Source organism: Hypanus sabinus, chromosome 29 (genome assembly GCF_030144855.1).
Source record: "Hypanus sabinus isolate sHypSab1 chromosome 29, sHypSab1.hap1, whole genome shotgun sequence".
Lineage (NCBI taxonomy): Eukaryota > Metazoa > Chordata > Chondrichthyes > Myliobatiformes > Dasyatidae > Hypanus > Hypanus sabinus.
In genome coordinates this window covers 24,876,434-24,897,370 of record NC_082734.1, presented here as the reverse complement: position 1 = coordinate 24,897,370, position 20,937 = coordinate 24,876,434, and the positions used below count along the sequence as shown (strand labels likewise).

The window sequence follows — 20,937 nt, the reverse complement described above, 5'->3', positions numbered from 1 at the left end:
ACACACACACACACACACACACACACACACACACACACACTCACACACACACACACACACACACACACACCGACAAGCCTGCAGTCCCAGGCCAGACTGGGATTCCAACCTACAGTGCCCGGCCCGGTCTAGCAGATCCACAGACGTTGGGTCTGCAACTTCTGGACACACATTCAGACGTGTTGCTTGCAGTCATTGTGCCTCAGGGTCACAGACAGGGCACTGGGTTTGCCTCCTGTCCGCACAGATCTCTGATCCCAGGACCTGTTGTTCTCACCTATGGGGTGACCAGAGATACCGCTGACTGGAGACTCCTGGTCTACATATCTGTGCTGAGCCCTGGCGCTGACTGTTCACTTGCTACCCCCGACCTCTAACTCCCCTCATCCCTGTCCCTAAGCCCTAACCCGTCCTCTTAATCCCGTGCTGCCCCCAAGGCTATCCCTATGAACCTAAAAACAATTAAGCCTGTGCCACAGCCTCGAGAAACATCGCAGCTCGGCACCAAAAACAAGCCATAGTTGAATGGTGAAGCAGACACGATGGGCTGAATGGCCTCCTATGTCTTATGGCTTTATCTTCGTCACCTTTACCTTCCTGTGTGCCTCTTTCAGGAATCCTTGAATTCAGTGCACCTAGAGGCCCAAGCATTGCCTCAGTGTCTGGACAGCCAGCCCCCATCTTGTTGAAAAATTTGTGCGATGGGCAGAGATATCAAAGGGAGGATTGATTTAACACAGCCATAAGTATAATCGATGTAAGAGGAACGTCTAGTCTCCATCAAACAATTGAAACTCATGTGTTCCATGTATGTGACTTAGAGCATAGAACATATAACATAAAACACGACAGCACAATACAGGCCCTTTGGCCCATGATATCTTGCCAACTTTATAACCTACTCTAAGATCAACCTACCCCTTCCCTCCTACAGAGCCCTCTATTTTTTTAATCATGCACGTGCCTATATAAGTCTCATAAATGTCTCTAATATATCACATCCACCACCACGCCTCTCAGGGCATTCCACGTACCTACCACTCTGTGTAAAGAACTGACCTCTGATATACCCCCCTATGATTTCCTCCAGTCCCCCTCATATCACCCATTTCTGCCCTGGGGGAAAAGTCTCTGGCTGTCCAATTATCATCTTGTACACCTCTATCAAGTCACCTCTCATTCTCCTTCACTCCAAAGAGAAAAGCCCGAGCTCACAAGCTATCCTCATGACATGCTCTCCTATCCAGGCAGAATTCCTGCACCCTCTGCACCCTCTCTAAAGCTTCCACATCTTTCCAATAATGAGCCAACCAGAACCAAACACAGTATTCCAATTTTAACTTTGTTATGAGATCTGTCAGGTGAATTATCCTACTTCATATTATTGCAACATTTCTGTATGTTTTAGACCGTAAGACCATACGATATTGGAGCAGAATTAGGCCATTCGGTCCATCGCGTCTGCTTCACCATTTGATCATGGCTGATCCATTTCTTTCTCAACCCTAGTCTCCTGCTTCTCCCCGGAGCCTTTCATATCCTGACTAATCAAGAATCTGTCAACATCCATCTTAAGTACACTCAATGACGTGGCCTCCACAGTTGCCTGTGGCAACAAACACCATTGATTCACCACCCTCTGGCTAAAGAAATTCCTCCTCATCTCCATTCTCAATGGACATCCCTCTATTCTGAGATTGTGCCCTCCAGTCCTCGTCTCCTCCACTACAGGAAACACCCTTTTCACATCCACTCTATCCAGGCATTTCAGCGTTTGATGGGTTTCAATGAGATATCCTCCTCATTCTTCTAAACTCCAGTGAGTTTAGAACCATTAAATGCTCCTATGGCAAGCCTCCAGATTCTCTTGTTTTAATAAAAAAAGGGAACTATTCAGTGCTTGTTTATTATTGTCACATGTATCAAGGGCCAGTGAAAAGCTTTTGTTAATGTGTCACCCAGACTGATCACTCTAGACATAGAGGTAGTAGCAGGAGAACAGAGTGCAGATATGGTGTTAGTGAAAATCAAGTGCAGCTGCCATGATGAGGTAGATTGGGAGATCAGAGCAAATCCTGTCCTGTAGGAGAGGTCCTTTAAAGAGTCTGATAGAAGATGTCCTTGTTCCTGGATGTTCATGATCTCAGCAAGCTTTTGCATCTTCTGTCCAGGGTAGAAAGGGTCTTTGACTTTGGTGGCTGTCTACGTGAGGCAGCAGGAAAAGCCCACGCAGAGGAGGGTGGTTTGTGTGATGAACTGATATGTGTTCACAGCTCTGCACTTTCTTTCAAAAACATTTCGAGGCTGCATTTGTTTTGCTAACCGTTCCGATCTGCTCGTGAACTAGGTACAAACCGTCCTGAAGAAGGTCCCGATCTCCCTGCCTGAAGAGGTCAAACCTGACAACGTAACCCAAGGTCTCGCGGGAAATATCTCTGTTCAGAATGGAACACCTCCAACCGTCAACAGCCGGCAGGCTTTTGTCATGAAGAAGCAATTGGAGTTCAAGTGGGGAATGAACGTTCTAGGTAGGACTGTACCTCGCATCATTTCACCCAGGGCACATGTGGGTCTCACTCTGTAGGAAAGTCTCTCTGTCAGAGAGTCAGCTAATGACTAATATAGATACAAACCAAGTAGGAAATCGTAACGACAAGCGGTATCCTTTGAGGTCTCATCTTTTACCTTTTATTTTATATTGTTCTCATATTGGGAAGGTGGTACAGGAGCCTTAGGTCCCACACCAGCAGGTTCAGGAATAGTTAATACCCTTCAACTATCAGGCTGCTGAACCAGCGTGAATAACTTCTCTCACTTCATAATTATATTTCTTTATTTTCCTGTAAATGCGTGAAGAAAATGAATCTCAAGATAGTATATGGCAAGATATATGTACTTTGATAATAAATTTTACTTTGATTTTGATATATAAGTCAGGATGGTGATGAGTGGTGGTTTTCCCAAATGCCCGCTGCCCTTGTCTATCCTCACAGTAAAAGCCACAGGTCTGGGAGACGCTACAGAAGAAGACTTGGCAAGCCTGTAGGCAGTGTGAGAGGGAGGACAGGCAGGTGATAGAGAAGGGATGCACTCAGACTGATGGTTTGTAATGTGTCTATTTTAATGCAAGAAGCAGTAGAGCGGATGAGCTTAGAGTGTGGATCAGCACTTGGACTATGATGTTGTGGCCATTACAGAGGCTTGGATGGTGCAGGGGCAGGAATGGATAGTTAGAGTGCCAGGATTTAGATGTTTCAGAAAGGACAAGAAGGGAGGTAAAAGAGGTGGGGACTTGGCACTGCTGATCAGCGATAGTGTCACAGCTGCAGAAGTCATGGAAGGATTGTCGACTGAAACTGTGTGAGTGGAAGATAGAAACGGGAAGGCATCAATATCTCCACTGGGTGTTTTTTATAGACCACCCAATAGTAACAAGGATATCAGGGAGCAGATAGGGAGACAGATTCTGGAAAGGTGTAATAATAACAGGGTTGTCATGATGGGAGGTTTTAATTTCCCCAATATTGATTGGCATCTCCCTAGAGCAAGAGACTTGGATGGGGTGGAGTTTGTTAGGTGTGTTCAGGAAGGCTTCTTGACACAATATGTAGATAAGCCGACAAGAGAAGAGGCTGTACTTGATCTGGTATTGGGAAATGAACCTGGTCAGGTGTCAGGTCTCTCAGTGGGAAAACATTTTGGAGAGAGTGATCATAATTCTATCTCCTTTACAATAGCATTGGACAGGGATAGGAACAGACAAGTTAGGAAAACGTTTAATTGGAGTAAGGGGAAATATGAGGCTATCAGGCAGGAACTTGGAAGCATAAATTGGGAACAGATGTTCTCAGGGAAATGTACGACAGAAACGTGGCAAATGTCCAGGGGATATTTGCATGGTGTTCTGCATAGGTACGTTCCAATGATACAGGGAAAGGGTGGTAGGCTACAGGATCCATGTGTACAAAAGCTGTTGAAAATCTAGTCAAGAAGAAAAGAAAAGCTTATGAAAGGTTCAAAAAACTAGGTAATGACAGAGATCTAGAAGATTATAAGGCTAGCAGGAAGGAGCTTAAGAATGAAATTAGGAGAGCCAGAAGGGGCCATGAGAAAGCCTTGGTGAGCAGGATTAAGGAAAACCCCAAGGCATTCTACAAGTATGTGAAGACCAAGAGGATAAGACATGAGAGAATAGGACCAATGCAAAACTGTGTGTGGGACCAGAGGAGGTAGCGGAGGTACCTAATGAATACTTTGTTTTAGTATTCACTACGGACCTTGGCAATTGTAGGGATGATTTACAGTGGACTGAAAAGCTTGAACATATAGACATTAAGAAAGAAGATGTGCTGGAGCTTTTGGAAAGCATCAAATTGGATAAGTCACCAGGACTGAACAAGATATATCCCAGGCTACTGTGGAGGCAAGGGAGGAGATTGCTGAGCCTCTGGCAATGATCTTTGCATCATCAGTGGGGACGGGAGAGATTCTGGAGGATTGGAGGGCTGCAGATGTTGTTCCCTTGTTCAAGAAAGGGGGTAGATATAGCCCAGGAAATTAGAGACCACTGAGTCTTTAGTAATTGGTACGTTGATGAAGAAGATCCTGAGAAGCAGGATTTATGAACATTTGGAGAGGCATGATATGATTAGGAATAGTCAGCATGGCTTTGCCAAAGGCAGGTCGTGCCTTACGAGCCTGATTGAATTCTTTGAGGAAGTGACTAAACACATTGATGAAGGTAGAGCAGTAGATGTAGTGTATATGGATTTCAGCAAGGCATTTGATAAGGTACCCCATGTAAGGCTTAATGAGAAAATAAGGGGACATGGGATGCAAGGGGACATTGCTTTGTGGATCCAGAACTGGCTTGTCCACAGAAGGCAAAGAGTGGTTGTAGACGGGTCATATTCTCCGTGGAGGTTGATGACCAGTGGTGTGTCTCAGGGATCTGTTCTGGGACACCTTCTCTTTGTAACTTTTTATAATGACCTGATTGAGGAAGTGGAAGGATGGGTTAATAAATATGCTGATAACACAAAGGTTGTGGGTGCTGCGGATAGTGGGGAGGGCTGTCAGAAGATACAGTGGGACATTGATAGGATGCAAAACTGGACTAAGAAGTGGCAGATGGAATTCAACCCAGATAAGTGTGAGGTGGTTAATTTTGGTAAGTCAAATATAATGGGAAAATATAGTACTAATGGGAAGACCCTTGGCAGTGTGGAGGATCAGGGGGATCTTGGGGTCCGAGTCCATAGGACACTCAAAGGTTGACTCTGTGGTTAAGAAGGCATACGGTGCACGAGCCTTCATCAACCATGGGATTGAGCTTAAGAGCCAAGAGGTAATGTTACAGCTATATAGGACCCTGGTCAGATACTGTTCAACTTGCTGAGTTCCTCCAGTAGACTGTGTGTTGCTCCAGATTCCAGCAACCACAGGATCTGCCCTCTCCAGCCCCTCTGCCCTGCTTGTGAACGTAATGAGTGCAGAAAGGCTTCGGGGAAGTAGACCGAGTGAGCCCATGGCCAAGGTTCTAACCTGCCGCTCTAGTGGAGGTAAGAGTCTATCGAAGACAGTGGGCCAGAAGAGCGAAGCATTTGAGACTTCCAAACCGCGTAGGTTGCGGAGATGGGAATGAGAGGTCCACGTGGTTACATTTTTTTTATTTTGTATTTATTTTATTAGCTTTAGTTGTCACATGAACATTGAAACATCTCCTCCTCGCTGATGATCAACACTGACGCACCTCAGGGTGTGTGCTTAGCCCACTGCTGTACTATCTATATACTCATGACTGTGTGGCTAGGCATAGCTCAAATACCATCTACAAATTTGCTGACGCTACAACCATTGTTGGTAGAATCTCAGCTGGTGACGAGAGGGCGTACAAGATATGTCCACCAGTGGAATGGTGCCGCAGCAACAACCTGGCACTCAACTTAAGTAGGACGAAAGAGCTGGATGTGGACTTCAGAAAGGGTAAGATGAAGGAACACATACCAATCCTCACAGAAGGATCAGATGTGGAGAGAGTGAGCAGTTTCAAACTCCTTGGTGTCAAGATCTCTGAGGATCTAACCTGGTCCCAGCATGCCGATCTAGCCATAAAGAAGGCAAGACAGTGGCAATACTTTATTAGGAGTTTGAAGAGATTTGGCATGTCAACAAATACACTCAAAAACTTCTATAGTTGTACCATGGAGAGCATTCTGACAGGCTGCATCACTGTCTGGTGTGGAGGGGCTACTGTACAGGACCGAAAAAAGCTGCAGAAGGTTGTAAATCTAGCCAGCTCCATCTTGAGTACTAGCCTACAAAGTACCCAGGACATCTTCAGGGAGCGGTGTCTCAGAAAGGCAGCGTCCATTATTAAGGACCTCCAGCACCCAGGGCATGCCCTTTTCTCACTGTTACCATCAGGAAGGAGGTACAGAAGCCTGAAGGCACACACTCAATGATTCAGAAACAGCTTCTTCCCCTCTACTATCCGATTCCTAAATGGACATTGAACCCATGAACACTACCTCACTTTTTTTTAATATACAGTGTTTCTGTTTTTGCACTTTTGAAATCTATTCAACACACATAATTTATTTGTTCATTTATTTATTTTTTCCTCTCTGCTAGATTATTGAACTGCATTGAACTGCTGCTGCTAAGTTAACAAATTTCACGTCGCATGCCGGTGATAATAAACCTGATTCGGATTCGGATTCTGGTATTTCCCAACACAGTTGAGCTTGTGCTGGGGGCAGTCCGCAAATGTCACCTCACTTCTGGCGCTGACGTAGCATGCCTACAGCTTTATAAACCGAATCTTTGCAATGTGGGAGTCACGGGGAGTCACCCAGTCACGGGGAGAACATACAAACTCCATATAGACGGCAAGAGGAATTGAATCCAGGTTGCTGGTGCTCTAGAAGCGTTACACTACTCTGCCGTTCTGTGGTCAATTTTTGAAATTTAGCACAATTGCAAGATTCCAGCCTGCAGCCGATGGTCCTGGTGGAGACATTTATGTCCTGGGGTACAGAAGAAGCAATGGCTGAGGATTTGCCAATTGTGCAGAGGCTCTAGACTTGCTATTCTGCTGTCTACTGACCCACAGCAGACCCTGACTCCTCTTCCAGCCCACACTGCTCACCAGATGCATTGCTGCAACGGTGGGTTGCATGGTTCTATCAGGGAGGTTAATTTCTTTGCATCTCTGTGTTCAGACAAGAATGTATTTGCCTGAGCCATTTCGTAGGACATAGAACATAGACTATTAGAGGACAGCACAGGCCCTTTAGCCTTTTAAGATCAATCTAACCCTTCCCTCCTACATAGCCCTTCATTTGCCTATCTAAGTGTCTCTTAAATGTCCCTAATGCATCTGTCTCTACCCCCACCCCAGCCACTCACCATTCTCTGTGTAAAGACCTACCTCTGACATCTCCCCTCCAATCATGTTAAAATAATTCCCCCTCATATTAGTAATTTCCTTCCCGGGAAAAAGTCTCCGGCTGTCTGTGCCTCTTATCATCTTGTACACCTCTCAAGTCAACTCTCAGCCCTCTTCACTCCAAAGAAAAATGCCTTAGCTCACTCGACCTACTCTCATAAGACTTAGTCTGCAATCAGGCAGCATCCTGGTGAATCTCCTCTGCACCCTCTCTAAATCATCTACATCCTTCCTATAATGAGGCAACCAGAACTGAATACCATTTCCCAAGTGTTTCTTGTAAATAGTTCATACTGTAGCCAAGGTGTGTCGCTGTGGGGTGGTAGAGGGAAACATGTGACAGCAAAGTTAATTGTTTTGTGTTGAGTTCCTTCCTTTAATACTTACATTAATAAAGGAAGATTAATCTTATTCACAATATATATTTACATGTATTAGGAATTTACTGTGTTGTGTTGGTCGGGGTATGACATACAACAAAAAACAACAGCATTTAATAATTATAAAGAATAAAGATGTATATAAATTAAAGTTAGAGGTGGAAGACGCCTGCAGTGTACTGGACATTCAAGAGTGTCAGGGGAGTGAAGTATTTGCAGTGAAAATGATGACTGAGAAGGTGCTCAGGAAGCTTAATGTCTGAGGATGGATATATCTCCTGGACCTGATGGAATGCGCCCTTGGGTTCTGAAGGAAGTAGCTGAAGAGATTGAAAAGCATTAATGATGATCTTCCAAGAATCGATAGATTCTGTCATTGTACTGGACGAGTGGAAAACTGCAAATGTTACTCCGCTGTTTAAGGAGAGTGGGAGGCAGCAGAAAGGAAACTATAGACCTGTTAGCCTGACATCAGTGGCTGGGAAGATGTTGGAATCGATTGTTAGGGATGAGACTATGGAGTACCCGGAGGCACATGACAAGACAGGCCAAAGCCAGCATGGTTTCCTTAAGGAAAATCCTGCCTGACTGACCTACTGCAATTTTTTGGAGGAAATTACTAGCAGGGTGGACAAAGGAGATACAGTAGATGTGGTGTACTTGGATTTTCAGAAGGCCTTTGACAAGGTGCCGCACATGAGGCTGCTGAGCGAGATAAGAACCCATGAAATTACAGGGGAGTTACTAGCATGGGTGGAGGATTGGTTGATTGACAGAACAGAGAGTGGGAATAAAGGGATCTTATTCTGGCTGGCTGCCGGCTACCAGTGGAATTCCACAGGGGTCGGTGTTGGGACCGCTGCTTTTTACAATGTTTATCAATTATTTGGACTATGGGATTAATGGATTTGTGGTTAAATTTGCCAATGATGCAAAGATAGGTGGAGGAATGGGTAGTGTTGAGGAAACAGAGAGACTTAGATAGTTTAGGGGAATGGGCAAAGATGTGGCAAATGAAATACAATGTTGGAAAGTGTATGGTTATGCACTTTGGTGGAAGAAGTAAACGGGCAGACTATTATTTAGATGGAGAGAATGGTGGAGAGAATTCAAAATGCAGAGATGCAAAGGGACTTGGGAGTCCTTGTGCAGGATACCCTAAAGGTTAACCTCCACATTGAGTTGGTGATGAAGAAGGTAAATGCAATGTGGGCATTCATTTCTAGAGGTATAGAATATAAGAGCAGGGATGTGATGTTGAGGCTCTTTAAGGCACTCGTAGGACCACACTTGGAGTACTGTGTGCAGTTTTGGGCTCCTTATTTTAGAAAGGATATACTGACATTGGAGAGGGTTCAGAGAAGATTCACGAGTATGATTCCAGGAATGAAAGGGTTACCATATGAGGAACATCTAGTAGCTCTTGGGCTGTATTCCCTGGAGTCAGGAGAATGAAGGGGGATCTCATAGAAACATTCTGAATCCGAAACAGCCTGAACAGATTAGATATGGTGAAGTTTATTTCCCATGGTAGGGGAGTCAAGGACAAGAGGGCACAACTTCAGGATTGAAGGACATCCATTTGGGGCAGAGATGCAGATGAATTACTTTAGTCAGAGGGTGGTAAATCTGCGCAATTTGTTGCCATGAGTGGCTGTGGAGGCCAAGTCATTGGATGCATTTCAGACAGAGATAGATAGGTTTTTGATTAGCCAGGGCATCAAAGGGTATGGGGAGAAGGCAGGGGAATGGGGATGACTGGAAGAATTGGATCAGCCCATGATTGAATGGTGGAGCAGGTTTGATGGGCTGAATGGCCTACTCCTGCTTCTATATCTTACTGTCTTATGGTTAAAGTATAGATTTCAATAAAATGTGCATAAATACATAAACACCAGCATCTGTTTGCAATGTAAACAGCATTATAAAAAGTGGTTTAAAGTGCTTACAGCACAGTGGCAGGATCAATGATTGAGAAAGGTGGTAGTGGGCTAACTAGAAAAGTTGATCAGATTAACTACCTGGAGGAAGAAACTTTTAAGTTGGTGTGAAGTTTTTGTTTTAATAACCTTATAGTGCTTTCCAGAAGGGAGCTTTTGAAAAAGGCAGTTTGCAGGGTGGGTTATGTCCACAATGATATTTTTCCTGCCCTGTTCGCTGTACTGGACACATACAAGTGTTTAGCACAAATGGAGAGGTCGACACAAATAAATAATTCCAGAGATAGTTCAAAGTTCAAAGTAAGCTTATTATCAAGTGCATACGTGTCACCACGAGCCACTATGAGATTCATTTTCTTGTTGACAATAGAATAACAACTATACCAGAACGATGAAAGACTGTCCAACTAGAGCATTCAACCAGGGTGCAAAAGAGAGCAAGCTGTGCAAGCACAAATGGAAAAAATAATAACAAAAAACAGATATCAAGAGCATGAGATAAAGAGTCCTTGAAAGTGAGTCCATTGGTTATGGGGCAAGTGAAGTTGAGTGAAGTTATCCCTTTTGGTTCAAGAGCCCGATAACTGACGGACAGTAACTGCACCTGAACCTGGTGGTACAGTATTTGTGCTGATGTGCTTGTACCTTCTTCCTGCTGGCTCTGAGGGAAGTTCTCCATTCTGGTTACCTGGGTAGGACTGGTGTAGTAAATGGTAGGGTTGTTGTACATAACGGTGGATAGTGTGATGAAGAATGTGCCTGGTATGTTGGCCTTCGTGAGTCAGGCTACAAAGTTTATAAACTGGAATATTGTTTACAGTTTTGGACACTCCATTATAAGAAGGATGTTATTAAACTGGAAAGAATGCAGAAAGTACTTTGCAGGATGCTGCCTGGACTCGTGTGCCTGAGTTAATTGGAGGTTACATCGACTAGGATTTTATCTGGGAACGCAGGAGATTGAGTGATAGAGATATATTTGTTCATGAGGAGCATAGACAGGGTGAAAGCACGTAGCCTTTCTCCCTGGGTGGGTGTACTGAATCAGTTAAAGATCAGAGGGGAGGGACTTGGAAGGGATATCAGGGCAGCTTTTTCACAAAAGAATAGTGCATATTGGGACTAAGCTGCCAGCAAGAGCGGTTGAGGAGAGCATATTAGTGAGATTTATAAGCCATCCAGGAAAGCACATCGATAGTGTGAATTTAGGGAGTTAGGAGATAAACTAAAAAGTAGGACCACAAAAGTAATAATCTCTGGATTACTACCAGTGCCATGTGCTAGTCAGAGTAGAAATAGGAGGATATTTCTGATGAATTTGTGGCTTGAAAAATGGTGCAAGGGGGAGGGATTCAAATTTCTAGGGCATTGGAACCAGTTCAGGGGGAGGTGGGACCGGTATAAACAGGACGGTCTGCACCTGGGCTGGACTGGAACCAATGTCCTAGGGGGAGTGTTTGCTACTGCTGTTCAGGAGGATTTAAACTAATGTGGCAGGGGGATGGGAACAAGTGCAGAGAGACAGAGGGGTGTAAAATGAGGTTAGAAGCAAGAAGTAGTAAGGTGAAAAGTAAAAGTGGCAGGCAGGCAGATCCAGGGCAAAAAGCAAAAAGAGCCACTTTTCAACATAATTGTATAAGGGCTAAGAGTGTTGTAAAAACAAGCCTGAAGGCTTTGTGTGTCAATGCGAGGAGCATTCATAACAAGGTGGATGAATTGAATGTGCAGATAGTTATTAATGAATATGATATAGTTGGGATCACAGAGACATGGCTCCAGGGTGACCAAGGATGGGATCTCAACATCCAGGGATATTCAATATTCAGGAGGGATAGACAGGAAAGAAAAGGAGGTGGGGTAGCATTGCTGGTTAGAGAGGAGATTAACGCAATAGAAAGGAAGGACATTAGCCTGGAGGATGTGGAATCGATATGGGTAGAGCTACATAACACTAAGGGGCAGAAAACACTGGTGGGAGTTGTGTACAGGCCACCTAACAGTAGTAGTGAGGTTGGGGATGGCATTAAACAGGAAATTGGAAATGCGTGCAATAAAGGAACAGTAGTTATAATGGGTGACTTCAATCTGCATATAGATTGGGTGAACCAAATTGGTAAGGGTGCTGAGGAAGAGGGTTTCTTGGAATGTATGTAGGATGGTTTTCTGAACCAACATGTCGAGGAACCAACTAGAGAGCAGGCCATTCTAGATTAGGTATTGAGCAATGAGGAAGGGTTAGTTAGCAATCTTGTCGTGCGAGGCCCCTTGGGCAAGAGTGACCATAATATGGTGGAATTCTTCATTAAGATGGAGAGTGACATAGTTAATTCAGAAACAAAGGTTCTGAACTTAAAGAAGGGTAACTTTGAAGGTATGAGACGTGAATTAGCTAAGATAGACTGGCAAATGATACTTAAAGGGTTGATGGTGGATATGCAATGGCAAGCATTTAAAGATCGCATGGATGAACTACAACAATTGTTCATCCCAGTTTGGCAAAAGAATAAACCAGGGAAGGTAGTGCACCCGTGGCTGACAAGGGAAATTAGGGATAGTATCAAGTCCAAAGAAGAAACATATAAATTAGCAAAAAAAAAGTGGCACACCTGAGGACTGGGAGAAATTCAGAGACCAGCAGAGGAGGACAAAGGGCTTAATTAGGAAAGGGAAAAAAGATTATGAGAGAAAGCTGGCAGGGAACATAAAAACTGACTGTAAAAGCCTTTATAGATACGTAAAAAGAAAAAGATTGGTCAAGACAAATGTAGGTCCTTTACAGTCAGAAACTGGTGAATTGATCATAGGGAACAAAGACATGGCAGACCAATTGAATAACTACTTTGGTTCTGTCTTCACTAAGGAGGACATAAATAATTTTCCAGAAATAGTAAGGGACCAAGGGTCTAGTGAGATGGAGGAACTGATGGAAATACATGTTAGTAGGGAAGTGGTGTTAGGTAAATTGAAGGGATTAAAGGCAGATAAATCCCCAGGGCCAGATGGTCTGCATCCCAGAGTGCTTAAGGAAGTAGCCCAAGAAATAGTGGATGCATTAGTGATAATTTTTCAAAACTCCTTAGATTCTGGATTACGGTAGTTCCTGAGGATTGGAGGGTGGCTAATGTAACCCCACTTTTTAAAAAAGGAGGGAGAGAGAAACCGGGGAATTATAGACCGGTTAGCCTGACATCGGTGGTGGGGAAAATGCTAGAGTCGGTTATCAAAGATGTGAAAACAGCACATTTGGAAAGAGGTGAAATCATTGGACGAAGTCAGCATGGATTTGTGAAAGGAAAATCATGTCTGATGAATCTTATAGAATTTTTTGAAGATGTAACTAGTAGAGTGGATAAGGGAGAACCAGTGGATGTGGTATATTTAGATTTTCAAAAGGCTTTTGACAAGGTCCCACACAGGAGATTAGTGTGCAAACTTAAAGCACACAGTATTGGGGGTATGGTATTGATGTGGACAGAGAATTGGTTGGCAGACAGGAAGCAAAGAGTGGGAGTAAACGGGACCTTTTCAGAATGGCAGGCAATGACTAGTGGGGTACAGCAAGGCTCAGTGCTGGGACCCCAGTTGTTTACAATATATATTAATGATTTAGACGAGGGAATTAAATGCAGCATCTCCAAGTTTGCAGATGACACGAAGCTGGGCGGCGGTGTTGGCTGTGAGGAGGATGCTAAGAGGATGCAGGGTGACTTGGATAGGTTAGGTGAGTGGGCAAATTCATGGCAGATGCAATTTAATGTGGATAAATGTGAGGTTATCCACTTTGGTTGCAAGTACAGGAAAACAGATTATTATCTGAATGGTGGCCGATTAGAATAAGGGGAGGTGCAACGAGACCTGGGTGTCATTGTACACCAGTCATTGAAGGTGGGCATGCAGGTATAGCAGGCGGTGAAAAAGGCAAATGGTATGTTGGCATTCATAGCAAAAGGATTTGAGTACAGGAGCAGGGAGGTTCTACTGCAGTTGTACAAGGCCTTGGTGAGACCGCACCTAGAGCATTGTGTGCTGTTTTGGTCCCCTAATCTGAGGAAAGACATTCTTGCCATAGAGGGAGTACAAAGAAGGTTCACCAGATTGATTCCTGGGATGGCAGGACTTTCATATGAAGAAAGACTGGATCGACTAGGCTTATACTCACTGGAATTTAGAAGATTGAGGGGGATCTTATTGAAACGTATAAAATTCTAAAGGGATTGGACAGGCTAGATGCAGAAAGATTGTTTCTGATGTTGGGGAAGTCCAGAACGAGGGGTCACAGTTTAAGGATAAAGGGGAAGCCTTTTAGGACTGAGATGAGGAAAACCTTCTTCACACAGAGAGTGGTGAATCTGTGGAATTCTCTGCCACAGGAAACAGTTGAGGCCGGTTCATTGGCTATATTTAAGAAGAAGTTAGATATGGCCCTTGTGGCTAAAGGGCTCAGGGGGTATAGAGAGAAAGCAGGTACAGGGTCCTGAGTTGGATGATCAGCAATGATCATATTGAATGGCGGTGCAGGCTCAAAGGGTTGAATGGCCTACTCCTGCACCTATTTTCTATGTTTCTAAATAACTACGTATATAATAAAGTGTATTTCCTGAACTGGTAATGGATTTAATTGGGAGACTTTGGGAAGTTGAGAGGGAGAGTTACCCCACAGCTGACTTTACTTTGTATTTACTGTGAATGCCCATAAGAAAATGAATCTCAGGATAGAATATAATGACGTATATGTGGATGTTATCTATCATGTCTGATGGTGACAGGAAACTTGTGTGGGAGAGTTTTTAAAGTTTAAAAGCCATTGCACTAGGGCAGTTCCACTCCCTCGACCTCAGCAGTCCGGGTCTGAACAAACATCACAAACTAGAGTCTTCCTTGGTTCCAGTGGATGACCATGACATTTCATGTGCCCTGTCATGACCTTCGCTCTCCACGGAGCGTTGCAGTACCGCCTTCCTAGCCGTTGGATCTCACTGTAGATCTCATCCACCCAGTCCACCGGAGCTGAGCTCGCATGCTGGGACAGGCATGACCCTCTCGCTGGAGTGTGAGGCTGCTGGTTACCCTCACCTGGGTTAGCCCGTCTGCTGAAGCGGGGTACCCGGGGTGCGGCTGCTGTCACATGCAAACAGCTACTTGGAGCCTTAGCTGAGAGCTGAGTGTCCGGTGGGGACCAACGGTGAGTGAACTGCCCCAGAGAGGACACAACAAGCCCCTTAACCAGAGGTACTACCCCTACCTGGAAACCCCATACATCGCAACATATACTGTAGGAGGTGCATAAATTATATATATGTACTCTGATAATCAATTGACTTTGAACTTTGACTTGTACTGTTTATTGTTTTTTGAGTTGAGTAGTACACATGGAGACATTTTCTGTTCAGACTGGAAAAGGAGTTTGACTGCAGCTATCACTAACATGAAGGATAAGGAAGTGGGCACCACTACATTGTAAATTTTCTCTGTACTCTGTACAGCTCAGAGTCATAGACCACTACAGCACAGAAACAGACCATTCAGCCCACGTAGTCAGTGCTGAACTGTTATTCTGCCTAGTCCCACTGACCCGCACCTGGACTAACGCCCTCCATACCCCCCCCCCCCCACCCCAGCCATCTCCTTATCCAAACTTATCTTGAATGTCGTATTTGAGTCTGCATCCACCTTTTTCTCCGGCAGCTCGGTCCACACCTGCGCCTCTCTCTGAGAGAAGGATCCCCATGAATGGTTCACCTTTCGCCCTAAACCTATGTCCTCTGCTTCTAGTCTCATGCAACCTGAAGAGAGAAAGCCTGCTTGCATTCACCCAAACTATATCTTATCTATATCTATATAACTGTCTTTTTATCGGCCTGCCTGTCTATCTATCTATTCATCTATCCATCTATCTATCTATCTATCTATCTATCTATCTATCTATCTATCTATTCATCTGTCTGAGTGTTTGATTATTTCTGTATTTGTCCTCTAGGTCTGATTGGGTTCTTCATTGCGTTTGGGATTTCCATGGGCAAGATGGGAGAAAGGGCTCAGGTGATGATCGACTTCTTCAACGTGCTGAACGAGATCATCATGAGGCTGGTTTCAATGATCATGTGGTAAGACACAGAGCCTCAAACGAACAGGACACTGCTCTGCCATTTTCCAATATCTCCTAGGCTTTCTGAGGCTTCATAATCTAAGTCTTCAAAGGGACAACCCAGATCCCAAATGGGCTCAATCTGAGATGAAAGGGAATTCAGGAATTTATGTGGGAAAGTTAGATACAGCAAAAAAGGAATTGATTACTCCAATTTTTGTTCTTTATGTTATTCTTTGGGTTTTGGCCATTGTCCATCAGAGGAATATTTGTTGACTTTAAGGGTCATCTCCTGTTAGGAGTAAAGGGAGTGCATTTCTATTGCCTCTTGGTTGATATTAGCATGCAGTCAATGAAATCAGTGAAGCATTGTGAGGTCAGAGATGCAGCAGCCAAACTGTGCACAGTAAGCTCCTAAAGATTGGGAGGTACGGTAGATAGCGGTCAGTGTAATCCATTGCATCCAATGCATTTTCCATTGACCCAGGACCGAGTGGTGAACATAGAACACAGAAACTCTACAGCACTTTACAGGCCCTTTGGCCCACATTGTTGTACTGACCATGTAACCTTACTCTAGAAGCTGCCTGGAATTTCCCTTCTGTATAGCCCTCTATTTTTCTAAGCTCCATGTCCCTGTCTAAGAGTCCCTGAAAAGACTCTTCCATTTTTTTGCCTTCATTCACCAATGGGATGTGTACCTCACCAGCAATGCCAGCAGATATCACCCTTTACAGAGGCAGTAAAGAACAGACTATGATGGTGGCGCTGGAGATGTGTAGGTTGGCAGATTTCCTATGAGCCATGGGGTGAAGCAGGCCAGTTGTCCACCTCAGGATCCCCCTACCGAGTCCATGGACCATCAAGCCCATTACTTTAACCTCAGCTTATTCCACCCACATTACCCTCAGCTCCCCGCCCCCCAGGTTCTACCCCTCACCCACACAATCTAGGCAACTCACAGCAGCCAATTCACCCACCAACCTGCACAGCTTTGGGATGCGGGAGGAAACCGGAGGAAGCCCACGCAGTCACAGGGAGAGCGTGCAAACTCCAGACAGGTATTGCTAGAGGTTGGGTTGGAACCCCGGTCAATGGTGGCGTGAGGCAGTGACTCTACCCACTGCGTCATTTTGTTGCCACCAGGTGAATGAGTTTCTGCAACGACCTGGTGGTTCTGTGGTTATTGAAATTAACTTTCGGCCCATTCGTCTTTTTTCCTAATTGCCCATGATTATCCTGGTCACAGCTTGCTCTCTCTAGAACAGCGTGGTCTAAACCCTGGCTACTGGTTCACTCACTTAGCCTCTGCGCCACCTACTGGTACAATGGATTCATTTCCACCCTCCTAATGCTGGTAGGCAAAGCTTCCTGTCACCTCAGACCATGAGTTCGAGAGCCTGGGGTTGGACTTGATCCATTAACCTCAGATTCAGCAGAATAATTGACAATGAAGAGAGGTTGCCACGGTGAAGATAATCATAGGGTTTTTGTCATTCTGATAAATCAATAACAGGGTGATGAAGCAGTTGTTAGGACACTGGCCTTCATTTGTCAGGACCTGAAGTACAGGAGCTGAGAAATGATGCTGTCCATGGTTATTTAAGATGTTGGTGTGGCCTCTTTTGGTCACCCTGTTATAGGAAAGATGCTATTGAACCAGGCAAAATGCAGGGAAGATTCACCAAGACGTTGCCTGGACTTGGGGGCCTGTGTTACAAACAGCGGTTGTATAGACTGGGACTTTATTCCCTGGAACGTCGGAGACTGAGGAGTGATCTGATAGAGGTATATACGATCATGAGGGGCATAGACAAAGTGAAAGGACATGGTCTTTCTCCCTGGGATGGAGTGCTGAAAAAAGAGAGATTGAACTCCAAGGCAGAATACAAGGTAAATGGCAGGATACTTGGTAGTGTGGAGGAGCAGAGAGATCTGGGGATACGTGTCCACAGATCCCTGAAAGTTGCCTCACAGGTAGATAGGGTAGTTAGGAAAGCTTATGGGGTGTTAGCTTTCATAAGTCGAGGGATAGTGTTTAAGAGATGCAATGTAATGATGCAGCTCTATAAAAGTCTGGTTAGGCCACACTTGGAGTACTGTGTCCAGTTCTGGTTGCCTCACTATAGGAAGGATGTGGAAGCATTGGAAAGGGTACAGAGGAGATTTACCAGGATGCTGCCTGGTTTAGAGAGTATGCATTATGATCAGAGATTAAGGGAACTAGGGCTTTACTCTTTGGAGAGAAGGAGGATGAGAGGAGACGTGATAGAGGTATACAAGATATTAAGAGGAATAGACAGAGTGGATAGCCAGCACCTCTTCCCCAGGGCACCACTGCTCAGTACAAGAGGACGTGGCTTTAAGGTAAGGGGAGGGAAGTTCAAGGGGGATATTAGAGGAAGGTTTTTTACTCAGAGAGTGGTTGGTGTGTGGAATGCACTGCCTGAGTCAGTGGTGGAGGCAGATACATTAGTGAAGTTTAAGAGACAGGTACATGGAGGAATTTAAGGTGGGGGGTTATATCGGAGGCAGAGTTTGAGGGTCGGCGTAACATTGTGGGCTGAAGGGCCTGTACTGTGCTGAACTATTCTACGTTCTATGTAATATCAGAGGTAGGGACATTGAGACAGCTTCTTCACACAAAGAAATGAGCTGCCAGAAATAGTGATGGGCACGGGCATATTAGCAGCATATAATCACCACCTAGATGAGTACACAAGACCATAAGACACAGGAGCTGAATTAGGCCACTTGGCTCATTGAGTCTGCTCCACCATTCCATCATGGCTGATTTATTATCCCTCTCAACCCCATCTTTCTGCCTTCTTCCCGTAACCTTTGACACCCTGACCTATCAACCTCTGCTTTAACTATATTCATTGCCGCAGATTCGGCATACGCACTCTGGCTAAATAAATTCCCCCTCATCTCTGAACTAAATGGATGTTCCTCCATTCTGAAGCTGTGCCCTCTGGTCCCAGAATCATCCACTATAGGAACCATCCTCTCCAGATCCACTTTCAATAGGCCTTTCAATAATTGATAGGTTTTAATGAGGTCTCCCCTCATTCTTCTAAACTCCGGTGGGTACAGACTCAGAGCCATCAAACGTTTCTCATTCATTTACCTTTTCATCCCCGTGAACCTCCCCTGGATGCTCTCCAATACCACTGCATCTTTTCTTAGATAAGGAGCCCAAACTGCTCACAATATTCCAAGGGTGGTCCAACCACTGCCTTAAAGCCTCAACGTCACACCTTTGCTCTAATGTTCTAGTCCTCTCAAAGTAAGGCTAACATTGCATTTGCTTTCCTTACTACCAACTCAACCTGCGAGTTAACCTTTAGGGAATCCTGTACGAGGGCTCCCAAGTCCCTTCGCACCTCCAGTTTTTAAATTTTCTCCCCATTTGGAAAGTAGTCTACACATGACCATACACTTCTCAACACCATATTCTATCTGCCACTCCTCTGCCCATTCTCTCAATCAAACCAAGTCCTACTTCAAACTCCCTGCTTCCTCAACACCGACTGCCCCTTCACCTATCGTCATATCATCCACAAACCTAGCCACAGGGCCATCAATTCCATCATCTGAGTCATTGACAATGTGAAAAGGATGGTCCCTATTCTGACCTCTGCGGAACACCACTAGTCAATGGCAGCCAACCAGAATAGGTCCCCTTTCTTCTGACTCCTTGCCTCCTGCCAATCGTCTATCAAAGCTAGTGTAGTGAACTACATATACCTGTCTGGACAAGGCCCCCTGCTGACTGCTCCTGTGGCTCCTCCCACAGACCCTTGTATAAAGGCGATTGAGGTCTGAGCCCGGCCTCTCAGTCTCCAGGATGTAGTATGGTGGTCAACCACTGCTTGTTCCTTCTTCCAATCAATAAAAGCCGATATCTCGCCTTTACGTCTCAGAGAGAGTTATTGATGGTGCAACAGCTAGTATCTTTCCTGTTATATCATGGGCTCTTATCCTGATGGATTGTAGAGGCTTAGAAGGCTATGGATCAAACACTGGTCAATGGGACTAACTCTCTGGGCAACAGGGCCAGCATGGATGAAATGGAGTTTCTAATGGAGTATGGCGCTCGGATCTTCTCCTGGCAGATGAGTAAGTCTGTTCTTTCTTTAGGTACTCTCCTCTGGGAATCGCCTCCCTGATCTGCGGGAAGATTGCAGATATCAAGAACCTGGAGGCCGTTGCTAGGCAGCTGGGGATGTACATGGTGACGGTGATAGTAGGCCTCATCATCCATGGTGGCATCATTCTCCCTTCCATTTATTTGTTACTGACGAGGAAGAGCCCACTGACGTTCTTTGGGGGGATATTCCAAGCTTGGATCACAGCTCTAGGAACAGCGTCCAGGTAGGATCAACACTTCCCACCCCCCCCCCCCACACACCTAAACCTGCTGCCTTGGCCATGTGAAATGAGGCCTTGCTCCAAGTTCAGCCTGTCCTGTCTCTGATGGATGGTACAGAGGGAGCTGTACTTTCCACTCAACCTGTGCTGGCTGTGGCTTAGTGTGTGTGGCGGGACGGTGCAGGGGGAGCCTTACTCTGCACCTTGCCTGTTACCATTCCCGTGTGGCGGACGGTGCTGGGGGAGTGCTGTTCTCCATCTTGTCTGTCATTGTTCCAGTGTGCCCCTGTTCCTTAGGCATGTCTCCTACAAGGCCGAGCCCTTGGTGGGTACCTCCCTCTCCAGGCACCCAGTCTTGGACCTCACTATCTGATCCATCCCTTTGTGTATTCCTGACCTATGAGGCAGATTGAGACTTGTCTGCATTCCGTCATTGCCTCCAGGAGGGGAAGCCCTCCTCCTCCCTCCTCCAAATGATCTAGAACTGACGGGAAAGTATCCTGAATTCCTGGGAAACTGGTTTATTACTGTTCTGTGTGCTGAGGTAGAGCGAAAAGCATGTCGAAGAGATTAGTTTTATTTATCGCATGCACATTGAAGCATACAGTGAGACGTGTTGTTTGTGTCAACTCAGATCAGCGAGGATGTGCTGAGGGAAGCCCGCAAGTGTTACCACACAGCATGCCCACAACCCCCGATTTAACCCTA

General features: G+C 45.2%; 1 protein-coding gene across 1 annotated transcript in view; it reads left to right on the top strand.

Annotated features, from left to right (window-relative positions):
- LOC132382788 (excitatory amino acid transporter 2-like) overlaps positions 1-20,937 on the top strand; it is a 172,050-nt gene that overhangs the window by 135,022 nt on the left and 16,091 nt on the right. Inside the window, exons 5-8 of the mRNA XM_059953250.1 lie at positions 2,348-2,392; positions 2,444-2,528; positions 15,748-15,874; positions 19,999-20,232. Coding sequence (XP_059809233.1) covers positions 2,348-2,392; positions 2,444-2,528; positions 15,748-15,874; positions 19,999-20,232 — 491 coding nt within the window. The remainder of the gene's footprint in view (positions 1-2,347; positions 2,393-2,443; positions 2,529-15,747; positions 15,875-19,998; positions 20,233-20,937) is intronic.